This window comes from Acipenser ruthenus, chromosome 7 (genome assembly GCF_902713425.1).
Source record: "Acipenser ruthenus chromosome 7, fAciRut3.2 maternal haplotype, whole genome shotgun sequence".
In the NCBI taxonomy this organism is placed as follows: domain Eukaryota; kingdom Metazoa; phylum Chordata; class Actinopteri; order Acipenseriformes; family Acipenseridae; genus Acipenser; species Acipenser ruthenus.
The window spans coordinates 8,619,099-8,637,969 of record NC_081195.1 but is presented as its reverse complement, the minus strand read 5'-3'; the positions used below and the strand labels follow the sequence as shown (position 1 = coordinate 8,637,969).

Genomic DNA, 18,871 nt, shown 5'->3' with positions numbered 1-18,871 from the left:
TTATTATTTATTTTCTTTACATTAGGAATTCTTATTTATTTTTTGTGTTCATTTCTCTACTTCGCGGTAATTGTATTAGTTGTTTTCAAGTAATTATTTCTTCATTTAGTACAGGCTAAACCATACAGACCTTGAAAGATGTCCAAGCCTCGCTGTATTGCAACCAAGGCAATGCTCGCTGAGAGAGAGAGAGAGAGAGAGAGAGAGAGAGAGAGAGAGAGAGAGAGAGAGAGAGAGAGAGAGAGAGAGAGAGAGAGAGAGTTTGGGTTCGAGTTTCTTTGAAATGGAAATCGTCTCCTCTTGTTCAGAAAGCCCAGTAGGAACCTGAAGGAATCTGTTTCAGCTACCAGTGCGGACTGTTTAATGCGACATGTGTTGAGATAAGACAGGAACCCTGCAGCTAGACAGCCTGTCCGAGTCGGCATCGGAGGAAACTGTGTCTAACTTTCAAAGATCTGTAAAGCATTTCCTTGTTTCTGCTGGTCTGCACTGTCACGCAGCCACGCACTGCGCACACTCACAGATAAAAAGTTTGAGTAATGGGTGCCGCTGCAATTGATTTTGTTGCATTTAAAATGTCTAATGCATAAGTCAAATAAATTGATATTTCAAAATGCCAGTTACTGCGTTTGTAGATGTGAAGCATGGTGATTTTAATTTCTCTTATATTGACTGATCTCCGGAGACACAATTTAATAATAAGCCCTGCTGGGTGTGCCAATATTCTCGCTGGCTCATCTGCAGATCTGCTGTGCAGATTCATTGCAATTAAATCTCCACTGAGTATGTGCTGTAAATATATGCAGTGCTTGTTTAAGATCAGCAACTGGGGTTTAAATAATTTGGCACACCTAATTTAAACAAACAAACAAATAAATAAATATGAAGTTGTGTTTTATCAGATTACGTCCAAATGCAATCCGAAAGGTCTGTATGACTTTGTTTATTCATCATGATCACCTTGTGTGACAGACAGATTCACTACATAAGGGTCCACTTTTTGCACAAGGACCCTGCTTTTTTGCTTTTGTAATGAATGTCTGTAGAGTTGGTCATTGAAGCTCTTAGCAAGCAAGATCTGGTCCCCTCCCTGCTGCAATAAAAGGCTTTTTCTGCAATGAAATATTTCTTCTGAAATTAAAGGTTAGCAAACCTGGCCCATTCTTTCACTACAGCTTACAGATAAATCAATGTCAAATATTTCTCCCTTTGTAAGACCCGTGGAACCCAATGCTGTGTGGGAGAGGCATGTTTGGAGCTGTGTTCCCGTCGATAACATGACATTGAAGCGCTTTCTGAGATTTATTATGGCTTTGGCTTTGAGCCTCTTCCACATCAGTGAACACGAACAATACCTTCACAGCAGTTGTTTTGTTTGCACAACATTGCTTTTTCACACACACCTTGGTCTCCCATTATTCCTTGTGCAGTCATAATTGTCCTCTATGGTCTTCACACAATGCAAAAAACACATTCAAAAGGCTCCAATTTTACTGCATCTTTTTACCCTTTTTCTAAACTGATTTTTTTTCACAATTTTTTTTTTTTAATTATTATTATGTGGCCGTCTTCATTCATGGAACAACAGTTCATGGAGTATCTTCGATTACACGACGCTTCGACTTACGACGCACGGCGCTTACGACTCTTCTGCATTATTACCCTGCTTCGACTTTACGAGATCGATTCGGCATTTACGACACGGCGACACACGCGCCATGCGTCATGTGCGCATGCTCGGTGTCTGAACCGCAGTACCTGTCGTGCGTGCCTGAGTAATATGCGCGTAACCACCGGGGCACCGGCGCCCTGAAATCAACGGGCTGAGTGTAAAGAGTTAAATAAATATTTGCATAGTATAATATAACGGGTCAGTTTTCCCATGGCTGTACTACACCTTTACCATACTTTACCCTGGTTTGCCATGTTTATTCATACATTTGACTGTACCCTGCTGTTCTTTACAATGCTTACCTATGCTTTACCACACTTTTACTGTGCTTCTTTACACTTTGCTGTGCTTAGTACTGTGGGACACTTTAAATAAATAATCACATGTGTGGCTGGTAGATCTTTACAAAGCCTCTGACTCAGAGAACTCTTCCATGAAACGAAATATCAATCAGGGCAGAAGATTAATAATGACGGCTGCTGTTGACATTGTTGTCTGCTGCAGTTCTGTCAATGCGGTGCAGATGGAAATCTTTAAACAGACACTGAGGGCTCACTAGTAAAAGTGCAGAACCCGCTGGGTTCCTGGCGTACTTGTCTGTTTTAAAAGTTCCCACAACCTGTCTCATACCGTGTAAACATTTTTAACTCTTAACAGCCAGTCCGGACAGAATTGTCATCTTTGCGTCATTAAACGTCTAGACCAGTGCTGGTTAAAATTAGGTTTGGTAGTTTCCAAAAGAGGATTCAAAAGCAGACTTAAAACAGATCTTGAGGTTTATGGTACAGTATGGAATGTGTGTTTTCTAATGATATCAACGGGATAGATACAGTACCTGGATATTTTCACATGTGTCTACCTTTTCTACCTGATTTTAAAGTAGTAGTTAACAACATCATTCCATAGATTTTGCACTTCCTTTAGCTACACAGGTCTCAAGTGTGCAAAGAAACACATGGTATGTTGCATGTCTTTTCATTTTAAATGTTTAAATGATATCTGACACAACTTTAGGTTTACAAAGTTTTTTTTTTTTTTTTTCTCAGGTCGAAGCGCCCTGCCCCAGTGCCCACAGCTACCCCCCGAATGGACTCCCCCATGTCAGTCATCCCACACCAGAAGGTAAGGAGCAGCTTTCTCCCAGTTCACACAGGCATCGAGCGAGACCAACAAAATACTGCACTGAAGATAATGAGTGATTACAGCAAGTAAATGAAACACTGGAAACTAAGCCATCTAATTCAAAACAGTCAAGTATAGAGAACTCAGTACTGTACTGGGGATCTGAGAGCCAGCTAATTCAATACAGTCTAGTATAGAGAAGTCAGTACTGTACTGGGGATCTGAGAGCCAGCTAATTCAATACAGTCTAGTATAGAGAACTCAGTGCTGTACTGGGGATCTGAAAGCCAGCTAATTCAATACAATCTAGTATAGAGAACTCAGTACTGTACTGGGGATCTGAGAGCCAGCTAATTCAATACAGTCTAGTATAGAGAACTCAGTACTGTACTGGGGATCTGAGAGCCAGCTAATTCAATACAGTCTAGTATAGAGAACTCAGTGCTGTACTGGGGATCTGAGAGCCAGCTAATTCAATACAGTCAAGTATAGAGAACTCAGTACTGTACTGGGGATCTGAGAGCCAGCTAATTCAATACAGTCTAGTATAGAGAACTCAGTGCTGTACTGGGGATCTGAGAGCCAGCTAATTCAATACAGTCTAGTATAGAGAAGTCAGTACTGTACTGGGGATCTGAGAGCCAGCTAATTCAATACAGTCTAGTATAGAGAAGTCATCACTGTACTGGGGATCTGAGAGCCAGCTAATTCAATACAGTCTAGTATAGAGAAGTCAGTACTGTACTGGGGATCTGAGAGCCAGCTAATTCAATACAGTCTAGTATAGAGAAGTCAGCACTGTACTGGGGATCTGAGAGCCAGCTAATTCAATACAGTCTAGTATAGAGAAGTCAGCACTGTACTGGGGATCTGAGAGCCAGCTAATTCAATACAGTCTAGTATAGAGAAGTCAGTACTGTACTGGGGATCTGAGAGCCAGCTAATTCAATACAGTCTAGTATAGAGAAGTCAGCACTGTACTGGGGATCTGAGAGCCAGCTAATTCAATACAGTCTAGTATAGAGAAGTCAGTACTGTACTGGGGATCTGAGAGCCAGCTAATTCAATACAGTCTAGTATAGAGAAGTCAGTACTGTACTTGGGATCTGAGAGCCAGCTAATTCAATACAGTCTAGTATAGAGACGTCAGTACTGTACTTGGGATCTGAGAGCCAGCTAATTCAATACAGTCTAGTATAGAGCTCATCTAATTCAATACAGAGATCTGCCATCCATAACTATTAAACACTCAATACTGCTGAATTAGGAAATGCAACAAAAAACAAATAAATAAATAAATGACAAACGTTTCCACTAGAATATTTTCTTTCTTTCATTGTTTGTAGTCAAAATGTTTTAAGATAAGCTAAGGATAGTCCGTCAGCCCCACCTAGTGGAAACAAAAAAGAAGAGATTGAGAGTAAACGTCTATTGCTTTAATGCAGCCTCTGGGGAATGTCATTATTCCTTGAGAAAAGACAGCCGAGGGGGGACAGGAGCTGTTTAGATTAAATGTCTGCTGTGTGGACAGAACTCTGCTACCCACGGGGAAAGCATGGTACAGCATCAGTAAGCTAGTACAGAGAGGTATGCTAAAGCATATTAAAATCATGGTAAATGCAGAGTATAACCAAGGGAAAAGCAAGGCGAAAGTGCAAAAACACTGTGTTAACTCTTTTAGAAGGGTATAGCAGACAATTCTGAGTTTGAAATAGCAGAGATATTCAAACGCTGGGATCACTTCACAGATTATGATTAGATATAATGGGCCTGATTCATTGATGTTTTTATACCCAAATAGAATTCGTCAGTTGAGAACAAGTTCTCATTTACAATGGTGACCCAAGAAGGCTCAGACTGCAGCATATAATTAGCATTCATCATAAAAAAAACAATACTGATGTAACAGCATAATGCAATACGTACAATAAATTACAACACATCACCAAAAAAAGTCAAACAAAATAACAGAAATCCGTTCACTGCAGATTTAACAATTACAGATATCAGTCCAAGATAGTTTGTGTCTGTGAAACCAGCTGCAGTTAATGTATGCTATAAAACCTTCTTAGGCTCTCCATGTTTGGATCTTTGAATGGCACTCAGTTTCTTTTGAATTTGCTCATCTTGTCTTGTCTTGCTTCTACCCCCCCACCCAACCCCCCGATGAAGATCCTCCAAATCAATGGCAGCCCCTCAGCCTGCAATACCACCTCTGGGCAGCTAGGGGCTCCCAACGAGACACATTCCCTCATCTACAGCAAGCAAGAGACTGGCCAATCGCGTAGCGTGACTTTCACTAAGGACGGAACCCCGTCTCCCTCTAAGAGACTGTCGTGGTCGGCTCCCGGAAGTCCTGCCTGCAAACCAGCCTCCGGCCAGAGGGGGCAGTATAACAACCCCATCGGGCTTTACTCCGCGGAGACCATTAGGGAGATGACAGAGACGCACTTCAAAGGAAGGGTCTCTGGAGTTCCGTGGCGGTACGTAGCGGAACACGCTAATAACACTCGTCACGCGTGAATCACGGGCACTCTGCGTGTTTGCATGCAGCACGAGAGGCACTCCCTTCTAACCAGGGTGGTGCAAGAAACTCAGAACGTTCACTCATTCAGTCGGTCGATCTTTTGTTCATACCGGTCTTGATTAAAAGTTTGTTTTAGAGCCAAACAAACAGGTTGTACGCCAATGTTATACAAAATAATATTTACATACCATAGAGGTAACCTTTTCTTATGTATTATATAACACCAGAAACCGACTACTATACTTCACTGCGCGCCGTACTCGATAGAAAAGCATGGTTTGCTTTGCTGCAGTACCTGCTGACATTCTCCAACCTTATATTTCTCAAATGGATGATTTTTCAAGCTACAAATGTAATGTTAGCTAGGGGTTCATGTTATTAAACCCTGGCTAATGTAAAAGTATGTCGCAGTCAGGGATCTGCAGTTTTGTCTTTGCTGGTCATCACTTCAGTACCCTTGGATAGCAGAACTCACTAGAGTTTTAAAATGACATTTAAATATGAAATATTGAAACCACCTTAAAACAAGCAAGAGAGCGAGACAGCAGAATGATTTCATCTGCGTGTTGGCGGTGGGCTGGCAGGATTATGTTGTCTGGTCTTCGTTGTGCAGTGTGATAAGGTTACACTCTCCCTGCCCCAGCACAGAGACCACCTGTTCCTCCCTCCCTTTAAAAGGCTATGGAATGTGAGGGCTGCTGAGGGGACAAGCCTTCCCAATTTATCTCTCCCTGTCTCAGCCGGGAGCTGCAGGCAGGCCCCTTAGGGAATAAACTGGCACAGCAAGCTGTAGGCAGTTAGACTGCAGTTAAGCTTCTTTACTGCTTTGTAATTACCCTTATAAAAGTTTCCCATAGTAAAAGCACAGCAAAATGCAATGGCAAACCATGGTACATTATGGTAAATGCAAAGTATAACCATGGGAAAAACATGGTAAAACTGCAAAATGACTGCAAAAATGCCGTAGTAAACTTTTATAGGGTAGATTGCAGAAACGCTGTTCTTAGAGACGTTGACTCTGCTGTACTGTGGTAAGCGTGTTGTCAGTGTGTAGTAAAGCATATGGTGAGCATGTTAAATCACAGATCAATATGCATTGTATGTGATGAGTACTTGTTTTAAATATGATACGGTACACTCCTTGTTAGACTTCTATAAAAGAAGTTGCAAAAAAATAAAACTAACGTAACAGTCATTGTCGTCTTTCCTTTCGCTTTGGAAATGGTCTCATCAAATAATGTTCTGCACAGTCATGAGTTCTCTACACTCAAAGGTAATGGACAGCAGCCAGCTAGGGCTTTTTATTTGTATGTAAATGTGTCTAGGTAGCAAAAAGGTACACATTGTGGTACATATTTTAGGAGCTGCAGACAGGTTTGATTGTACTCTCTCTATCCCAATTCATGCATTACCCAGATAAGTGAATTCCAATGAGCTTCTAACCGGGATAACCAGCTGTCCTGTTGAGAGCCCTGTTGCTCTTTCTTCCTTTCTTTCTTTCCTTCTTTCTGATTCCTTCAGTTCTCTCCTGAGAGTCCATAGGGACAAGCATCTCGTTTCCCAGAAGGTCCTATTAGTGTTTCTACCTTTCTTGTCCTTTACCAAGAATATGGACCTCAATATCAGGCTGTTTTAGAGCTTATTTATAATGCTGCCGTTCTCTCTGTCTCTCTCTCTCTCTCTCTCTCTCTCTCTCTCTCTCTCTCTCTCTCTCTCTGTCCTTCTCTCTCTCTCTCTCTTTTTCTCTCTCTCTTTCTCACTGTCTCTTCCCTCTCCAGATCATTGCCAACACTGTTGCCAAGTTAGTATGAGTTCCTGCGTGCTGTGTGCAGTGGGTGGTGATGTAATGGGGCATGGTAAACTGCTGAGAAAATGCAGCAAAAGTGAACAGTGACGTTGCAGAGGTGCATGGCTGCAGTTTAGCTGGACTACCGTGCAGTATGTCGGTACAATCAGTGGAACAGCGGAGTTAAACTGCAGTTTTATTGCACCATCTGCAGCATGATTTTCTAGTATAGCAATCAGTTTGTAAGTTTAGACTAGTGTGTCTAACCTGCAGTTCAGTCACACTCTGATTTACAGCCATCCCACAGAACTTCAGTATGTTGTAGAGCCCTTCAGTGCATGTAGTTTTGCTTTAGTCTTCATTAGTAGGTACTGTGTACTCAACTAGAGTTGAGTAGAGGGCTACAAGTCTCTGATGAATTACTCCTGTATGGGAGAATACATTCTTAAAGATTTTTACTCCAAATCGGTATTTGCATTATTTTTCTGTGAAAAGGATAAAACACCATCAAAAAACAAATCAAAACTACTTGCTGCACAAGCACCCTAAATTTAAATCTCTGAGCTGGATATTTCTGGTTTGATATCTTAATTGTGTTTATCCTGAAAACAAACAACGCCCCCACCCCCCTCCCTAAAAAATAAAAATAAATCTGCTGCCCATGATTTTGAGTAAAATATGACTTTGAGAAGCTAGCCTGCAGCATGTATTCCTCCAGTCCATTTGGTGGCGCTGTTGTAACTGGACATGCATGCAATTCTCTTACCAGGAGTGTGTTCTTTAGTTGTTTGAGCTTGAGAAGTTGGCATGTTGTAATGGGGTTTTTTTTTTTTTTTTTTTCTCTAAACGAGGCGAGATTGAGAATTCTTTAAGACAGATTGCATATAAAATAATATGTTGGTGTTGTGTTACTGTGGTATTTTGAGACTTCATTTTTTTTACAGATACATTTTATTTGTTTATTCATTGTGTATTTGTTTTATTTCCTGCATTTGCGTTTTAAGGTGTGCACCTTCTATGTGGAAACAGGATGAGCGCGCTGTTATATCCTGCAAGTCACTTCCTCTTTCCACAAAGCAGGCACAAACTTTAAAAAGCATTGCAAACAAACAAGAAATTCAAAGAAAAATAACAGAAAAGAAGAAAAACAGTTCACACTGCTACTTGTCATCGTCTCTTTAATTACTGTATTCTGGCTAGTGTGTGTTTGAATCGCACCTAAAAATGGTGCCACAATTAACATCACTTCCCCTCTGCTTCTTACCACCTTTTTTCCTTTTTTTACCTCTCTTTTCTCCCGTCTCCTTATTTTCTTTTCCACTCCCTTTCTTTGCCCTCACAATTCTTCACCCCCCCCCCCCCCCCACGTTCTCACTCCCTCGCTCGGACACTCCGCTCCACTCCAGCACCGAGTATGTGCCCAGCTTCAACCCCAATGTGCTGAAGGACTCCGCCCTGTCCACACACAAGCCCATTGAGGTGAAGGGCCCGGGGGGCAAGGCCACCATCATCCACGCCCAGTACAACACCCCCATCAGCATGTACTCACAGGACGCTATCATGGACGCCATAGCCGGTCAGACCCAGGCGAGGGGCAGTGACATATCCAGGTGAGGATGACCATCCCCTCAATGAGGGCTGGACCATGAGCAGCATATTTTACACTTCAAGCTGTATGAAACTGCCAGGTCTTGGCATCATCTTTGGACTACCTTTACCTAAAGTAACATCAGGTGGTCCAGGATTAGTGCCAATTGGGGTCAAATGTTTCAGCTGGTGCCTTCTTCAGTGATTGCCTATTCTGGTGTACTCTGAAGAAGGTACTATCCCAAACCATTAGTTTACTTGGCTCTACGTTTCTTATGGTTTTATCTCAGTTTTGATGCTGAATCATGCCATAGGATTCTCCGACTGCAGTTCTCTCGTGTGACTGATCCCTTTCATGACTGCCTGTCTGTCAGAAATGCTGCAGATTTAATGAGATGTAAATTATGGCTAATATCACAGTAGTGGATGTAATTGTTCTAACCCTGAACCTGCATGCTCTGCTATGCTGTGTTTGCACAGGGCACACAGGAAGAGCCTTAAAGAAGTGCTAACCAAGGCTTTACAATCCATTCTCCATGCCTCCTTCGAGAGACTTTAAAGCTGGGTATTGACTTGGTTGTACTCTTGTCTTTCTCCCTTTGGAGATTATTAGTTTAAAATGTGTTGCTTTTGGATCAGGACAACACCTTGCTGTTTGTTTTGCATGTGCTTGTTTTCTGTAAGGATTTAGAGTCGGTTTGTTTGCAGTGGTGGCGAGTCAGGGCTGTCAAAAATAACAATGTTGGTAAATTTTTTCTGGGTTTGAATTTGCAAGCCATAGCAATGAAAATGTCACGATAAAGAAGAATTCAAATGGATGCTGTGGTCAGCAGAGGTGTCTTTGTTTTGTTTTATTCTGTGGCGGCTTTCACTGTCTCGTGATTCTTGTGATCTTTTGGGGGCTGGAATGAAACAACATGGTCTGTTTTTAATGGATCTGGATACCACCGCCCTGAAGCCCCTAGGTAAAGCACTGTGCCCTGAAGCCCTTAGGTAAAGCACTGTGCCCTGAAGCCCTTAGGTAAAGCACAGTGCCCTGAAGCCCCTAGGTAAAGCACTGTGCCCTGAAGCCCTTAGGTAAAGCACTGTGCCCTGAAGCCCTTAGGTAAAGCACTGTGCCCTGAAGCCCCTAGGTAAAGCACTGTGCCCTGAAACCTTGCGAAATGCTGATATGCTTCAGAAAATCTTTTGGGAAATATTTGTGCTGTAATAGTTAGCAAGCATGGCTAATGATGTGAGCACAAACAACAATAGAGCATCTCCAAGAGACACAGCTCTCATGAGCTTTTAAACAGATCCCACATTAAATACTGCGTACATGTACGTGCTATACTGGTTCTTTGAAACTGGTCCCAGAATACACTTGACCCAGAATGTATAGGCCTGCATGGTTTAAAGCATGGATGAAATGCAGCGTTTAGCTCTTTCGCGAGTTCCAGGTAATCGGCATGTCCTCATGCATTCTACTTGATAAGATGACTATTATAACTATATTCATATAGAGCGAAATAAAATGATATACTTACTGTAAGCAGATGGGCTTCGAAAGTAGAAATGGATTTTATTTGCAGCCCCGGGGGCAGCAGGCTGTGCAGAGGTTTAACATGTATGAAGGGTATAAAAGAATGATATTTATGTTATAACCCTGGATAGGTTACAAGAGCAACTGCAAACACTATAGATAAGAAATCTGTGTAATGCAAATGACACACACCAAGCCACATCTTCCTCACTAGCATACAAGATAATGCTTTGCAAGTACATCCTTCTATCAGCAAAGGGTATGATGAGGTACTAAATAAAACCCTGTGTCTGGCATGCCATCCATTCAATCACTCAATCAATCACTCAATCAATAAGCCAATCCATCAATCATTCACTCTGTCCACTCCATTGCAGACTGTTTTTCCTCTGCTGCGTTTCTACAAATCTCATGTGTATTTTTTTCTCTTCCCTTCGCAACCACTATCCCATTTCTTCCACCAATCATACCCCTTTCCGCCCCCCACAACCTACCCCCCCCCCCCCCCACCAATTACCACCTCCCATTTCTGTGGAAACCATGACCCGCCCCCCTTGCCCGGTGATTGATCATGTGATTCACAGTGACGCTGGTGCGGCTGGCTCTCCCCTGGCGTAAGTAGGCTAATCTGTGTCTTGTTTCGTTCCTGTGCTTGCTTGCGTGCGTGTGTACAAACCCCTTCTCCTTCTAACAGCCTCATTCTCATCTGCAATGAGTTTGTGTGACCTGTGAAGAAAACCCTGTGTATGTCAGGTTGTTTGTTTGTTTGTTTGTGTATTTTGCAGTAGCTTCGCTACAGCGCTACTGCTGATACGAGGTAGTCCGTGTTGCAACCAATGCAGCGATGATGTCATTGAAAAAAGAGGGGCTTGTCCCATCAAAGCTTGTGCTTGGCTAGCACACCATTTGCCCTATTAAGCAGACTCTAATTGTTGTATTAGATCTCACCTGGTAAACCATTCCATTCATTTGTAACTGGCTTGTTCAGTATTAAGTACGGTTCCCGTTTGTGCCCTCTCGTTCTACAATTTTCAGGGGTTTTTCTTCACAAATTACTATATATTTTTGTCCCTTTCGACAATGCAATAATGCTTTATAAGTTCGAACTTCTAAAACACTTTGTTACTAATCAACCTCCTTCTATGTTTGTGTCAGTGTACTCCTTTCATGCACTCCCAGCAGGTTGCATAGCATTTCACTTTGCTTTTTCCAATTCTTTCCCCACCACACCCCACCCCGGTGTAGCATTTATTTTTGTTTCCCTGCTAACTACAAGATTTCTCTTCCAGGGGGTGTAGATTGGAATGATTAGCTATATTAGTGTTATCTACATGTTTTAGGAAAAATAAAATGTGTACAGTTCAGTTGGAACTACATTTCCCAGAATCCCAACTGTGGATGAATTAGTACAGGATGTGAGGTCACAAACACGTGATGTTATCACATCAGGGATTGAGAGACAGGGATGCTTGTTGGAGGGGTGCAGAAAACTGACATTCCCTTAAAGATCTTTGCAATGGAAATGGCGATGAATAAAACAGCAATTGTGTGTCTCCCGTGTGTCACGTTGTGCCCAGCATCAAAATGCCTGGACGGGACGCAACCATAGCAGGATTAATTAAAGAGAACAAGAAAAGTGACCAAATGTGTGATTCTCCAGCCCTGATTGCTTACACTTAATATACCAGGAACCAAGAAAAAACAAAATAACACAGATACAGGTTTCATTCCTATTGAGAGTAAACACAGGCTTATCCCATGGGAAGACGATTGCAGAGTTTGAAATGCTGTCTAAGTGGTTGTGTTGCATTTAAACCTGACGAGATCGACTTTCCTGAGAATGTTCTGAGTTCTTTTCACCTCCTGTTTAAGACACGTTGGGCCATATTTTCAAAGTGTTTTCTCCAGTCTTTTAATGAACTATTTGAAAGGAGAAAAAATGTTCTGGTTTTGTAAAATTAGCTTTCAAAAGATAGGAGTTAATTAAAGACTGGAGTAAAAGCTTTGAAAATATGGCCAGCTGTGCAGGGACGAGGAATTAATTACATAGCTGTGACTGTGTAAAGGATATATCATGTCTTGTCATTTTACTTTTTTATTTGAACATTTGAGATACCAGCTTGCCAGTGAAAAACTGTTTTGAATGCTTACAATGAGAAGGTTTCTTATATTGGATTTATAATTCCCTTAATCCTTACAATAAAAATGTTTAGACATTGTCTGAGATAGTTTTGCTTAGGTGTTTTTTTATTATTTGAACATTTTTTCACTGAGCTTGAAGAATCCTTTATCTCCCAAAACTACAGGCATCAAAGCAGTGTGGATAAAAGAGTCTTGTTGATTCACAGCACAACACAACCTGCTGCTCAGAGGGAGAGACCAGAGGGGGAGAGAGTGGAGTGGGAAAGGGAGAGAGAGGAGAGGGGGAAACGGAGAGGGGTAATTAAGAGGGGGGGTGGAGTGGTCTGTGGCGACAGGAGAGAAAGGGTACAGATGTAAAAGGGAGAAGGATGGGGATGGGGATGGGGATGAGAGAGAGAGAGGGGTGGAGAAGGATGTGGGGAGGAGGGTAAAGGAGGACAGGTGGAGAGGTGAGATGGAGAGGACCCCCCTGCCCCCTGCCCAGCTCCCATTCACACATGCTGCTCTCTCTGTGGTTGCAGTATGCTCCCAGTTAAAGACCCTCTCATAGACAGTGCCTCCCCAGTCTACCAGGCTGTGATCCAGAACCAGGGTAAGGGGGAGAACCAGGAGATGGAGGAATGGTCTCGCCGCGCTGCCAACCTACAGTCCAAATCCTTCCGCATCCTGGCCCACATCACAGGAACCGAGTACAGTGAGTATACCGCTCTCAGCTGTGTTTAGATCCTGAGTGAGTCCAGACATAGAGGCTCAAACAAGTTGATCCACTTTTATTAATGCAAGTCACAGAGCAGACCGTTCACTCACAGTCTGTCACCAGGCGACCGTAGAAGTCAGTTCTTCATCCCGGCCTCCTCTGTTGGGTCGACATCTTTTAGCTTCCCCCCCTTTTATATTCTTTGCAGTTTCACATCACCCTGGCAGCAGTTCGGTTTATCTGTTCAGTCCTTCCCTTGTGGGAAAAACTCCCCAAATATGGTCATTGCATTGCACTATTTTTTCATTATAGAATGTCACAGAAAATTCTTATTGTAATACACTCAACTTAAACAGAAATGATGCTAGCATAGCAACACAGAAAGTGAATATTTGTACTGTATATATAAAAATGTATAATTAAATATACATTGTAATGCATTGAATTGCTAATCATGTCTTTCCATGCCTCTCTCTTTCAGTGCAAGACCCAGATGTGGATGCTCTGAGGAAATCAAGGTAGGCAGCTAGCAGCAGCAGCTCTCTATCCTGGCCTTTTCCTTTACTATACCAATTCAGCAGTCTATCGATACCTCGAGACCTGACAGACACATTACTGAAACTCCGGCCTGTAGCTCTCGGGAGATCTCAGTAGACATGGCTGCGATTTGCCATCCCGAGAGCTAAGAGACTTCCGGTTCAGATTCTTTCTGTTCTAAACCTCAACCTGACAATGTGATTTAGGAGTGCCGTAGAATTGGAGTGAGGGGCTAGCTGAGGTGTTTGGATGTTTTCGTGGTTGTTGTCTACATGTCAAGAGCCTCTACCATGATGGGCCTTGAAACGCACAGTGATGAAATATCGAACGCCTGCTTTAACCCCTTAAGATACACAAGCAATTGAGCGTTTGTTCAAGCGGTTTCTTTTTTTAAATACATTTCAGACTGCTCAAGTATCACAAGAAAACTGACCATGTGGATGACCAGATCCAACCCATCAGTAGAATTTAAACCCAATTTTGTGCACCTCATTGCAAAAAAAAATATATATAATTTTATTTCTGGGACACATATGACCCTCGAACCCCACCCCACACATACACACACACACTGTAAGCGCAGCCCTGTGTTGGGTAGGTGGGTCGGCTGAATAAAACACGAAAACATCCAAATCCTTTCTGTATCCCAAAAATGATCAGGCAGGGGAGTGGAGGCCACAGACTCTAACCCATATTTCTTTCCCCTTCTTTCTCTCCCTCTCTCTTTCTATCTCTTTCTTTTTTTCTCTCTCTTCACGCCACAGGGAAAAGTTTGAAACGGAAGTAAAAGGCCCACGTTTTGCTAAATTGAAAAACTGGCACAATGGCCTGTCTGCGCAAATCCTTAACGTTTAGGGTTATATTTGAGATTTGAAAAGGAGGAAAGGGGGCGAGGGAGGAGGAGGAGAGTAGTTCTGAACTAGAGGAGTGTTTAGCCCCCATGGTGTGGGTGGTAGAAGAGCTAATCAGTTTTGCGAGTGCTTGTCGTCAGTCTGTTCTCTGTGCTGTATATCCCTCTGCGTTGTAGCGTAGTAGCGCTCAGCTCCTTTTATTGTTTAAGCTGTATTTATTTTGGTTTTTTTGCATTATTAGGAATTGCCATTGTATAAAAAGATATAGAGCTTCTGATGTTTTTATTTTTTCTTCCCAGTTTGAATATTTAAAATAAATGGATAGATTTTGGCAGGCTTTCCCTTGTTGCGTAAGATTGTGTATTAGAATGTAACCCCCTCCCCACCACCACCTTTTTAGACTGTGCCATTCACTTGATCTTATTTTACCTTGTCCATTCATACTCGAAGGGGCGCTAAGCAGAGCTTTAAAATCCATTTGCTTACTTGCATGAACAACACTTACCACTGGTCCCACATTTCTTGTGTTTAAAATCTGTTAATGTTCTTTGCTTTGATTTAGGGATATTATAAATTTTAACAACCTAGTACAAAGCTACAGGTTAAAAAATGAAAAAATAAACTGCTGGTTCCTGTGCTTTAGATCACAGGGTGCGGTTGAAACTGGACCATTGGAGTGAGTTTGAATACATCACAGGAAGTGATTAGGATCCAGGAAGCAGCAGCAGTTTTCATGTGAAAAAACAATGGATTTTAAAACTTTGCTTATCACCTCTTTTCAGTGGGCAGCAGTGTGGAGTAGTGGTTAGGGCTCTGGACTCTTGGCCGGAGGGTCGTGGGTTCAATCCCAGGTGGGGGACTCTAGTAAAAACCCAACTGTATAAATTGGTAATTGTATGTAAAAATAATGTGATAACAATTGTAAGTCACCCTGGATAAGGGTGTCTGCTAAGAAATAAAATAATAATAATGCTGAGTGTGGTTTCCAGCATTTTAATTGGAGGAGCAGGATTGTGTTGGGCGTGTACTTGCTAGCATTTTAAAACACACTTTACTGCTGAAGATTCTTTCCTGGGTCATGCAGCCCAGTGTTTATTCGATGAAGTCTCTAGGTCCAGTGTGCGCATGTCGAAGAGCCTCCCTCTGTCTGTCTGTCTGTCTGTCTGTCTGTCTGTGCTGCGGAGGACACACAGAGCAGAGGGAGGCAGACTCTTGTACTCGCTGTGAGCAGCACGCCACCTCCCTGGTTCAGAGACTTCCAACACTGCTTCAGCTCCACCATGATCGGACACGCTGATGCAGCTAATAAGAGGCAGGAATGTTTCTTTTAAAATTTTGGGAAGTACACCTTGAAAGGAACTCAAATGTACATCAAAGTACCTTTACTTTTAATTTACTGCTAAATGTGGCAGTGTGAGTGTGTGTGTGTGAGATATGTTTTACCCAAAGTATTATGAAAGACAGGATTTATTACAAACTAATCAATCACTTGAATGAAGCTGATAAAACATGCTGCTGTTTTGAGATTATTGTTAAGGCAGAAAACAATTTAATTTAACAAAAACAATAAGAAAAACACAAATACAGTTTATTTGTGATGCCAAGGGTGTTTTAGCCAGAAGAGACTAAAGCTAAAAAGATCAAAGGATAGAACTGGGCTCAGCCTTTAAATCAGACAGATGGCACACCTGATTTAACTTCTTTATAATTCATTTTAAGTTCCTTAAACTAGTTTTTATCTTACTGCTGTAGCAAGGCATAAACCGTATTCCAGATATTTCACTTAAAGGTGTAGACGCTTTTTAAAGGCATACCAGCTAACGTTTTAGAAGCTAATCGTTTCCGGTCCGTTTTCACTCTTCTGTGATCATTGCTGAGATGAAGTTTTTCTCATTGTTTCTGCTTGTGTGCTGCTCCTGGCAGGTATAGGTAGGCTCTCCTACTCACTGTGTGAAGTGACACTTTTATTGTGGATTTGATCTTTCCTTTTCTGTTAACAAGGATGTGAAAAGGAAATGTGAAATACTTTTAAAGAATAATCAAATTCTGTACAAACTATCACACACTCAAGCAGAGCTGCAGGTTTTGGTAATACTGTGATCAGATCGTAGGTTGCAGAGGATGTTTTTCTTCATAAATGAAAGATTGTGCTGAATGAAAAGGCGTTGAATGAATAGGTGAAGGGCAGTGCAGGTTTGTGGAAGTAGAATTATTTTCTGATGTAAAGCACCTGTATGGGGACTATAAACAGCTGCACTTTAACTGCTGGAAAACTTCAATTGGTAGAAACGGCATGGCTAGACTGCAGCCTAGCTGCCCTGTAACAGCTGTACTTTTAAGATCAGTGTAATTCTATTATATTGTGTTTTACAGTCCAGTTGATCCGCAGTCTGACTACACTTTTTTCCAGTTTCCTCTGCAGTTAAACTTCAGTTACTTTTCATATGGGCGGGCACTCTGTTATAGTCCGTGCTTAAACTCTGGATGTGTGGGAAATTAATGAATTAAAACCCCTCAAAACCTCCGTTTTCAAGACAGCAGTGAGGGTGCTGGTTTGATCTGACTGTACAGCACTGTGTAGCACGTAATATTGACACTGGTCAGTTTTGTGCTCGTGGGTTATGGGCAATTCTGATATAGGTGGTTGGTACAGACTTGTGTAAAGGGCTGTAAGCCCCCTTTGCCTGGAAGCTGGAAGTGGGGTACATTGTCACTAGCAGTGTGCTGATACTTGTACTCATACTCCAAACGCCGTTAAGACGGATACATTTTACTCTTAAGGATTTACATTTGAATTCCTCACCAAAATGACCCAGCACACGGTGATGCACAGGCAGGTTTGTATTGGCGGTGGGTTGGTTGTCGGTTGCTCTCCCAAAGGTTTGTGACTCGTTTGCCTGGCCAATACTCTCCACTATTCAAGCACTGTTATATGGGGGGGGGGGGGGGGGGGTTAAATTGAGGGAATAAGAAAAAATCAAGGAAGGTTTTAGACTCGCATCAAACTATAAAAATACATTTCAATGATTGTGTTTTCAGTACAAAGCCAGCTACCTGTTTGGGATCTTGCTTGCCTCTCAGCTCTCCTCCTATTGAGAGGGAGTCTTGGGTTAGCTGATTGGACTGTCCCTACCAAAAAAAAATATGCAGCTTTATACAATGAATTGCAAATAAAACCTTGTTATAACTTAATATCTGTTGACAATTACATGAGCCTTGTGCACCAGGCCACATTCACTACTTTGTTGCAAAGCTTCAGACCCCAGCACCCAATCTTGTTTGGGGGCCCCCCAGCGAGCTTGCGAGGCACCATACCCCTTGTGGATAGGCGGGTATGTTGAGAGGTTTGCATGCGATCTCTATTTGACTTTTCTGCTGTAGCATCGAAATCACCCTGTAAATAGTGGAACTGTTCTTCTGAAATAAAGGATATTCTTAAAACAACAAAAAACTCTGTGGCTGTTGTGGCGGTAGTTAAGAATGGGGACCAGGAGGGGGAGGGAGGGGGGGGGGGGGGGGGGGTTATATGCCTCTTCTGTGGCACTGCTCAAGCAGACTTTCTCTAACATTTCCTCCTCTTTGTTGAAATCACCTCTGGTGAAGCTGATTACATTTAATATTGCTATTCATAAAACTTCAAGCAGTGTTTTAAGGAATGTTTTGTTAAGGAGCCAGAGTTCCATTGCGACATTCACTCAGAGTTTTCAGAGACTCTGTAGATGTGGTTTTAATTAAGAACTAATAGAATATCATCACAAGTTCTTGACTCTTTTGCTAATGCAGATGGACACTCGGGGATGTGTCCTCCTGGCAGTTTGATTGAATAGCGCCATTAAATAGCTCCATAGAATAGTGCCTTTGAATAGAGCAGTGCTGTATCTTCATTGATTGAGTCTGTCCCTTCCGTATCTTCTCTGTGACGTATTGAATCGTTCAAGGTGGTTTTGAGTCCTGATGTTCAAATCGCAGCTGGTCTGCACACTCAGAGACACTTCTCAGATTAAAAGGGGACACTGAACTGCTAGAAAAAGCTAGTTTACAGCTGCTGCCCCTGGTAACAGAGGCAAATACTAAACATTCATATTTAAACAACAAAACGCAGAACCATGAAGATGATTCAAAATAAATTGGTTGCAAAACTTATTATCCAAATCAAAACCGTCACAATGTATTCACCCCACTGATAATTATCTGTGATGTTCATAACTAGTACAGTAGCCTCCGCCCTCATGAGCCCACCTTGCACTGTACTGTTACTGCAATAACGCTTTTTATTATTAGGCAACACTACTGTAACTGGTACTGCCATTTGTATTATTAAAGGGGTGTAAAATAAGACTCCCATTGCAGAGCAGTCTGGCCCAGACCAGGTTTTACATTCATTCTGTGAACTTAATAATAATCATAAATTAAAATTATTATTATTAT

General features: G+C 42.0%; 1 protein-coding gene across 2 annotated transcripts in view; it reads left to right on the top strand.

Moving 5' to 3' along the window:
- The window catches only part of LOC117415425 (LIM domain-binding protein 3-like), a 28,083-nt gene extending 10,189 nt beyond the window's left edge, over window positions 1–17,894 (top strand). The window contains exons 4-10 of one of the 2 annotated variants that reach the window (XM_034025754.3): window positions 2,719–2,794; window positions 7,100–7,122; window positions 8,514–8,717; window positions 10,801–10,830; window positions 12,880–13,052; window positions 13,537–13,573; window positions 14,357–17,894. In XM_034025754.3, the coding sequence (XP_033881645.1) occupies window positions 2,719–2,794; window positions 7,100–7,122; window positions 8,514–8,717; window positions 10,801–10,830; window positions 12,880–13,052; window positions 13,537–13,573; window positions 14,357–14,447 (634 nt within the window). In that variant the 3' untranslated portion in view covers window positions 14,448–17,894. The remainder of the gene's footprint in view (window positions 1–2,718; window positions 2,795–7,099; window positions 7,123–8,513; window positions 8,718–10,800; window positions 10,831–12,879; window positions 13,053–13,536; window positions 13,574–14,356) is intronic. The other variant, XM_034025755.3, reaches the window with a different exon arrangement.
- Window positions 17,895–18,871: the final 977 nt, after the last annotated feature.